This window comes from Gekko japonicus, unplaced genomic scaffold, assembly GCF_001447785.1.
Source record: "Gekko japonicus isolate JY-2015 unplaced genomic scaffold, Gekko_japonicus_V1.1 scaffold637, whole genome shotgun sequence".
NCBI classification, from domain to species: Eukaryota; Metazoa; Chordata; class Lepidosauria; order Squamata; family Gekkonidae; genus Gekko; species Gekko japonicus.
In genome coordinates, this window is record NW_015172573.1 from 915573 (window position 1) to 924456 (window position 8884).

Below are 8884 nucleotides of genomic sequence, written 5' to 3' on the forward strand. Positions count from 1 at the left end.
CGATATATTTTTTAATCCAGAAGGCAGTTTAAAACAGCAGGGAAGGGGGGATGAACAGAGAGCCCAAGAAGAAATATCTTTTACTGATGCTGAGATCATCAGGCTTTTATTATTTATTTAGATTTCTAGCCCTGCCTCCCTTGCACAGCAGGGAACCAATACAATGATTAAAGCACAGTATTAAAATATAAAACCCAACTAAAACTCAGTTAACATTGCAGTTTGATGACAAGTAGTAGTACCATCCGGAGTGTCTGCCCCTCAGTGGACTCAACATGTGGAATAGATGTATCTCACACTAGAGAATGGGTGGCGAGGAGCAAACAAGTATGCTCGAAAGCAAGTGGAACAGATCGTGTGTGTTAGAACAGATAGAAGATGCTCGAAGAACAAGCAGAACACAGCAGGGGGACGCTGATGTAGATAGAAGTTCACCGCCTCGACCATAAGCCTGGAGGAACATCTCCGTTTTACAGTCCCTGCGGGATTGCATTAAATCCTGAAGGTCCTGGATCTCATGTGGGAGAGTGTTCCACCAGGCTGGTGCCAGGGCTGAAAAAGCCCAGGCTCTGGTTGAAGCTAAGCAGACATCCTTTGGACCAGGGATCACCAGTAGATCTTGATCCATTGAGTGGAGAGCTCTTTGAGGGACATATCAAGAGAGATGGTCCCAAAGATACGTTGGTCCCAGACAGGGGTCATTTTGTAGAAAAAGAGGTGCAGGAACTCATTAGCATAACTCATTAGCATAACTTATTTGCATATGCCACACCCCCTGACATCACCGGAAGTGTGTCAGAAGGCAATACCCACCACTCAGGCGCCACTGGACTGTTTTGGATTGCTAGCTATGGGGGGGGGGGACCTGCAGATCTGTCCTCGCAGAGGAAGGAGAGCTTGTACCTGAATACAACTTGGTCTTAAAGGTGTCACTGGACTGTTTTGGACTGGGGAGTGGGGGGGGGGCTCTTCAGCTTACCTGGTTGCTTCTTGCTCTGACTGAGGGCTGCTGGGAGCAGGGTACAGGAGGAGAGAGTTATGTTAGAGGTGTGTGGGTGGTAAGAATAGAGGCACGCTCCTGTGCGCTCCTGCAGGAAATGACCCCTGGTCCCAGACCATGTAGGACTTTGAAGGTTTGTATTTGTAGAATGGTTCTTGTACTTATTAGTAGATTGGTACTTGGGATCTCTTCAGAAATTCATCAAAAGTGGCCAAAGGATAAACCAGAATAGGTCTTAAGAATATTACATTCCATGTGTAATATGTTTATACATTTCAAGACAGTGTCCCCTGAACTTCTGGTAGTTAAGGCAAACTTCCCTCCCTCTGGATTAAAATTGGAGGCTGTGTTATTCTTTTTAAAACCCCCCCCCCAATGTTTTTTTAATTTCTAGAATGCACAAGTAAGTGCAAAGGAATTACTCATGCAGCAGAGATACAACCTGCAGCCTCCTTCAGAGTGGGCAGTTCTGCCACCTCCTTCTACTGGGAGTGAATGAATTGTCCAGGTATATCTAATACAAATTATTCATTCCCAGTGGATTCTAATTAGAAGGAGGCAAGGCTAGGGCAAGGAATCAATCATGCAGAGAGACAGCAAATTGTGTTCCCTGTATGTTGGACCTTAGGGCTTAGTTAATACTGGAGAGGGGAAAATTCTTGTCTATGATCACTCTATTAGCCTGGATTGCTGAGTTATTGGTGCAGAAATCAGAATCCTGAAAATCTCAGCTTCCATATTTTTTAAAAACCCAACTTTCTAGTTCTCATGGCTGTGGCATAACTATCATTCTCATGCCTATGAAAGGTCCTTGAGTTGTCAGAGGAAAATTGTTGTGTATGGTGATGATTTTGGCCCACAATCTATCAGTCTTATTGCACAATACCAGCACCTCCCTGTGATTGATCAGAGACACTAATAGGTGAAGCTCCCCATTCCAGGGCTGGTAAGCTACCTGTGGATTCATCCTTGAGTTGTAAGAATGTTCTTCATCTATTTTCATGAGAGGATTTCTGGTGACACAAATGCCTCCTCTTCAGGCTGTAGACCTAATGGACTGAAATGCCTTTTCCCCCTCACTGCAGGCTGCATGGGGTGGCAGCGCCCTCCTCTCCCGAAAACACCGGCACCTTCTGGATGGGATTAACAGGTAGACACTGTTCCTTGTCAACAGTAGAATGTCATTAGGGATGATGGCTTGGAGGCAAACATGAATGGGCACTCCAAATGTGTGCCTGAGGGGCCAATCTAGGATCAGCTGCTTTATTGAACTAGATGGAACCCTATTGGCCCCTCACGTCACCTGATCCCTGCTGTGCTGGCAGCTGCAATACCACCTTCTGGCTACCTTCACTGGTGGCGCTGCAGCACAACAACAGAGTAGGTTGCTTCTGGGAAGCTGCCAAGGTGGTGCAGAGAGTGAGGGGGTGGGATTCTTCTAACAGAGACCCCAGTTCCTGGGAACCTAGCACTTTGGGATGTCGTGTGGGATGCTGAATGTTTAGGTCCAGGTGTCCCTTGTACTGAGGCTGGTAAATATTGGTGTTGAAGAGTGACTGCTGCTTAGGGTTGGCAGTAGTGACCTAGATGGCTTGACCGAGTCCTTTATAGCGTTATAACAAATCTCAACAAATACATTAGGCTTACCACTTGCCTGCCCGCATGAGGCAAACTCCCATCCTTGATCACCAGTGCTCGATCAATGGAGCAGTAGGAATAAAAAATGGTGGGCGGGGGAAGACCCATCATGGCATCTGCAATGCTGTAGGAATTTCTCCCAATATCTGTATCCTAAGAGGTGCTATGTCTGAAAGTAATATCACAGCATCCACGCCACGTCCCCCTCCTGGGGTTCTTTCCCACAAAAGCTCCTGGGACTGGCAGCTGCAGGGCTGGCAACCCTAACACATATGCACGTTGGCAATCCCAGTTGGAAACTTGAAGATACACAAGAGGATGCCAATTGTCCGTGAATACTTGTGATTGTAAGCTTGTAGGCAGGATTTGTTCCTTTTTATATAATTTACTGGACACTGCCTAGTTCTTGACGTGGTTATTGATGTTATTCCCCCCAAAAGTGGGGAACTACACATATATGTGCAGACATTTGGAAAACTCAGCATTCACTGTAACAACTATATCTTTCTAGAGAAGCTTTGCCTGCTCTGAATAGTTTCATTTCATTTTCCTGTCTCATTTCCATCCTCCATTATGTTGCTTTTTCATGCACCTTAAGACACCAGGATGGCTTTTTATTTCTATAAATAAATGCTTGATCAAATCTTGTTTCATTTCCGTTTTCCTGTGCAGGGCTGACTCTGTGGCTTGGAATCCCCACAAGATGCTTATGACTGGGCTGCAGTGCTCTGCCTTCCTGCTTCAACACAGCTCTGTAAGTATTCGGAGGATCACAGGAAGACCACTTTAGCTTGCTTGTGAACATCTTGGACCATCCCTATCTATATCCTACACTTTGCAGGAGCCCAAGGGCAGTCTGCTGCATTTTCAGCACCAAAGTAAAGATCAGGACTCTTAACAGTGTGATCTTTCAGGATTGCACAGTGAGTCCCCGTGTGTGTGTTCTGTGCTGCAGTAATTCAAACACAATTGAAACAAAGGCCTTTTCCACATCCTCATTTTCCTTGCTGGTCTGCTCCTGTTGGCTTTGGGTCCCCCCCCCCCAGTTATCCACATGTTTTCCTCCCTCTAGTGGTCAATTCAATATTACATCGCGTTATGTCCAGCATATCTCCCAGCAGATTTAAGCTGCAGGTTTTAATGTCAAATATACATCGATGTAATATCAAACTGACTACTAGAGGGAGCAAAACACATGTGTAACAGAACCCCCCCCCCAAATGTGTATACTTTTAAGGCATAAGGCCTAGAACCTTAAAAAAAATGAAGGTGCAAAAGGTATTGAATTCTGTGCCAATTATCAACTTTCCCCACTTCTTGGAATCCCTATCCTCCTCTAGCCAAACCGTCACTGGCTCATGCAGAGCGGATGCATGCTTTGCAAAACTGACATGGTCCCACTTCCAGTTGTTCTAACTCTCTCCCCCCTCTCCCTTTCTGATAGGATCTGCTGCAGAAGTGTCACTGTGCCAAAGCTACCTACCTCTTCCAGACTGACAAGTTCTATGACATGTCTTATGACCGGGGGGACAAAACCATCCAGTGTGGACGGAAAGTAGACTGCCTCAAGCTGTGGTTGATGTGGAAGGCAAATGGCACCCGGGGCTTGGAGCAGAGAGTGGATAGGGCTTTTGCCTTTACTAGGTGTGCATTGTGGGGGCTTGAGGGTGTGGGAGAAGGTCTCCTATCCCACCTAATCCTTATGAAAGCTTAGTCGGTGGAGTCAGCATCTCCATTGACTTTGTTACCAGTACGTGAAAGGTATGGTAGCTTCATCCAATTCTATGGCATCCTCTTCCATTTTTTTTCTAGATACCTGGCTGATGAGATTAAGAAGAGAGAAGGTTTTCAACTGGTGCAAGAGGTAAATCTTAGGTGAACTGCAGAACTTGATTCAGCTCAGTCCTGGAATCTGTATTCAGTAACTGAGCCTGGCCCTAAGACGTGTAAATAGCAACGAGGCTACCTGGAAATGTGTTCAGTGTTCACCTCGTTGCATCACCGAACAACCCAAGACTACTTTTCTTCTTATGTGAGGAAACTGCCTTACAGTGAATGAGACCACTGGTCCATCAGAGTCTATCAAAGTCGGTATTGTCTACTCACACTGGCAGCAGCTCTCCAGGGTGTCAGGCAGAGGTCTACCACATCGCCTACTATCTGATCCTTCTCTTGGAGAGGATGGAGATTGCTTCCGTCTTCTACCTGCCAGGCAGATACTGTACCACTGAGCCATGGCCCCTCCCCATTCTAGCCAAGGACTATGTGCATGGGATTGCAGCAGTTCTCCAAGGCCTGCCAAGGTCTCTAGTGCTGGTACCCAAGATCATTTTCACTGGAGATATCTGGAATCAAACCTGGCCAAGACTCCTTTTTCCTCTGAGCAAAGCACATAATCTCCCACTGAGTATGGATTCTTTCACATCTGGGATCAGGCAGTGATGCTTCCAGGGCAGAGGGGGGAGCTTCCAATCAGGTCTGAGCCCTAGTCTCTCTCACTTTACCTTTTAGAAATTGTTTTTCCAAAAGAGTTGCCTTTTCCTCCGCCATTATACACATATGATTGACATAACCCCCCAAAATCACTTGGTATCATTTCTGGAGAAGAATCCTGGTCTGAAATGCTTTAAGATGACTCCTTCCTATTGTTTTTCTCCTCTAGCCTGAGTTTATCAATCTGTGTTTTTGGTTTGTGCCTCCCAGCCTGCGGGGAAAGGAGGGATCCACTGATTACTCTCACAGACTGGGGAAGGTGAGTGCTGAACTGTTGGACTGGTAAAAGATTCACAGGGCTTCTGCCCTATTCTGTCATGTGAAACTAGGAAGTCCCCAAAATACCCAGAAGTGATGCCATGCCTCTCTAGGAATCACTGGGAAACCACAGAGTTTATGGCACTTCATAGAGAGGTGTGAAATCACTTATGTTGTTGTTTTCCCCCCTGAAGTGTCATCAAGCTCGGCTGTTGTATCTCCCACCCCGGTCTGGCAAACCTAGTCTGGTAATTTGTGCAGTGAGAATTATCCATTTTCGGTGATAAATCTGGAAATCCTCTGAAGGAAACAGAAATACCCCTTTCCACAACATTCCAATTCAGTCTGTTCTGAGCTGAGTTTTCTGCTTTGCCTGGTTTAGGTGGCTCCTGCTATTAAGGAACGGATGATGAAGAAAGGGTCCATGATGGTAAGCTACCAGCCGCATGGAAACAGGGCCAACTTCTTCCGCCAGGTGGTCACAAACCCAGCAGTCACGAAAGCAGACTTGGATTTCTTCCTGGATGAGATTGAAAGGCTTGGCAAGGACCTGTAGCCACTGTGCCCTGCCTCTCTTCACTTCTCCCATCAGTCTGCTTGTAGAAATCTGCTTCTGGAATGATTATGGGAACGTGTCGAAAGCGTGGGGAGACTTCATGTTTTTCCTTCTCTGCTGCCTTCTGAAAATTCTGCAAAAATCGGGAATGCTGCAGCTCACCAGCACTTAGCCCTTCCTACTCTTCTTCAAATAAACCCCATACAAATAAACCTTCTTCTAAGACTGTCTAGAATATCTTTTACTAGGCCTCCCTTCCTCTGAGACGAGGAATGTTAGAGGGGGACCAGCTGTTGCAACTTGCAAGAAGCCAGTACAGCTAGAGGTGAGGCTGTAAGGGTACCAACTGCACCATTTGAAAGAATGATTCTTATGAACAGCCCAGTTAAATTGTGGAGGTGACAATTACAATAGAATTATAAGAAATGAATGTAATCTTGCAACCATGAATGGGATGTCAGATCTGTTGTACAAAGATAGATTTTCTTGCATAGCTAAGATGCAGTTGGTCCTTTAAGTACCCACTGGGTAACACTTGTATAGATTCCTAGAGCTGTTCTAAGTTCCATATGATATAAAGAAATGTCTCAGTCCCTGCCTGGAGGATATGTCATCTAACAGCACAATACTGCACTCTATGCCACAGTGTTGAATCAAGGCAAGAGTCCTAGGACTGGCACCACAGCCCAGATTATTTTAGTACTCTGATCCTAGAACGCACTCTATGCCACAGTGTTGAATCAAGGGAAGAGTCCTAGGACTGGCACCGCAGCCCAGATTATGTTAGTACTCTAAATCTAAAGATCCTAGAGCAGCATCTTGTGTGAGTGCACCAAAAATGTAATGTTGGTGAAGCTCTAGTGTGGCATCGTTGTACTGCACCAGGAAGTTTGGGGTGGGGTTCACAATAAAGGGCAGGGAAGGAGGGGGCCTTCTGGTGTCTTGCTGAAAGTGTGTGCACTGGAGCCACACCACTGCCTGAACATTTGCTGGTGCACAGTTCTGGCAGGGGTAGGGGTTTACGAAATACAAGCAGGGTAGAGATGCCTTGGCACCAATGGCATACACTGGCCTCTACAGGATAGAAGTGGTACTATAGGATTTAAAATTCAGTGGTCACAGTGTTCTCCAGATGGCCCACATGTGTGTTTACTCTGACCAAAGGGGCAGCATCCCCCTTTTAATGTGTTAGCAGACTACACATGTGTATGCCAGGTAAATATTATTGCAGCTGTCTTGTCTAGTGTATACTGAGGTCCAAGATTTGATTTAATACCTCATAAGGTTGTGCAGATTCTTAGAAATAAATCGCCATGGGTTAAAGTTAAGGATTTATAAAAAAAAAAAGAGGGGGAATTAGCTTTTGAGAGTCAAAGCTCCCTTCGTCAGACGGAGTAGGAATGGAGATTTGAGTCTTTTTATCCCAGTCAGAAGGTGATGAATTGATGTATCACTCCTAACTCACGGACAGATCCTTAGTGTTTGTGGAATGCTGAATTTAATCAACCAAGACACAGTTATTGTTACCTTTGGGACAGGGTGAAATAAGCTTGCTCACATTTGTCTTTTTCCAAGCTTGGTGGCATTATGTCCTCTCTTTGGAGTGGTGTGATTTGCTGCTTAGTCTTTCCTTTTTGCCTCCAAATTAGAGAAATACATTCCTATCTACTATTTCAAATTTCAGTAGAAGCCAAATTAAGAAATAAAACAAAAAGGATGCCTAGTTGTTCTGGAGGACTGATGAACAGATCTCAGAGAGCCAGTTTGGTCTAGTGGTTAAGTGTGCAGACTCTAACCTTGGAGAACCAGGTTTGATTCCTCACTCCTCCACTTGCAGCTGCTGGATGACCTTGGGCAAGCTGTAGTTCTGATAAGAGCTGTTCTCTCGAGTAGTCCTCGAAAGAGCTCTCTCAGCCCCACCTACCTCAGAGGGTGTCTGTTGTGGGGAGGGGAAGGGAAAGGAGTTTGTAAGCCGCTCTGAGACTCCGAGTGAAGGGCGGGGTATACTTTCAATCTCCTCATCTTCTTCTTCTTCTTCTACTCACATGCTGATCCGAGAGGCTGCTCAGGGGGTAATAAATCCAAAGGACAGAAATAATTTCACTGTTTTGGTCTCATAACACTAATTGAGGTTGAGGATCAGTGCCTCAAGTCCATTTGTTTCTCTGGCCTACTGTATGATTAAAACCCTTTAAGCATAACTTGGGGTAGAAGAAGAAGAAGAAGAAAAGATTGGATTAATACCCCACCCTTCATTTGGAGTCTCAGAGCGGCTTACAAACTCCTTTCCCTTCCCCTCCCCACAACAGACACCCTGTGAGGCGGGTGGGGCTGAGAGAACTCTGACAGAAACTGCTCTTTCAGGAACAGCTGTGCCAGAGCTTGTGCCTGACCCAAGGTCACATCAGCAGGTGCAAGTGGAGGAGTGGGGAATCAAACCCGGTTCTCCCAGATTAGAGTCTGCACACTTAACCACTACACCAAACTGGCTCTCTCTTGTGTAGCAGTATCCTAGGTAGTACATAAAAGTAATGCCGGCATTGAGATTGGTGGCGCAAGGAAAAAGAAAGTAACAAGGAACAAAAAAAGGGGAACCTAATTGGATGAGAGAAGCATGAGGAAGTGTGGACAATAGTCTTTCTTTTTCCCCGTCCAATTGTGATCATTAATACAGGAAAGGGAAAGGATCTACTTTCCTACCAAATCACACTATGCATGCTTAGAGGTTCTCTGTAATATAGTGACTGTTCCTTTAAATAAGAGGTCTGGCCAAGATGAGGTAAGGGTGATATTAAATGGGCGTTGTCAAAAGAGAAGAAGGGTCAAGGCTAACTAACTGCCAAAGATTCTCCCCACCCCCAGTTTATTTACTACTGTTGTACTTTGCCTTTTTCGTACAGACTCAGGGCAGATCACAAAATCTAAAACCAACAATGTGT

The 8884-nt window shown here is 45.5% G+C and overlaps 1 protein-coding gene across 1 annotated transcript in view; it reads left to right on the forward strand.

The window, feature by feature from the left end:
• The window catches only part of CSAD (cysteine sulfinic acid decarboxylase), a 32289-nt gene extending 26149 nt beyond the window's left edge, over positions 1–6140 (forward strand). Inside the window, exons 9-14 of the mRNA XM_015421367.1 lie at positions 2086–2150; positions 3311–3392; positions 4083–4282; positions 4451–4502; positions 5301–5390; positions 5772–6140. Of these exons, the coding sequence (XP_015276853.1) occupies positions 2086–2150; positions 3311–3392; positions 4083–4282; positions 4451–4502; positions 5301–5390; positions 5772–5945 (663 nt within the window). The 3' untranslated portion in view covers positions 5946–6140. The remainder of the gene's footprint in view (positions 1–2085; positions 2151–3310; positions 3393–4082; positions 4283–4450; positions 4503–5300; positions 5391–5771) is intronic.
• The last annotated feature ends 2744 nt before the right edge of the window (positions 6141–8884 follow it).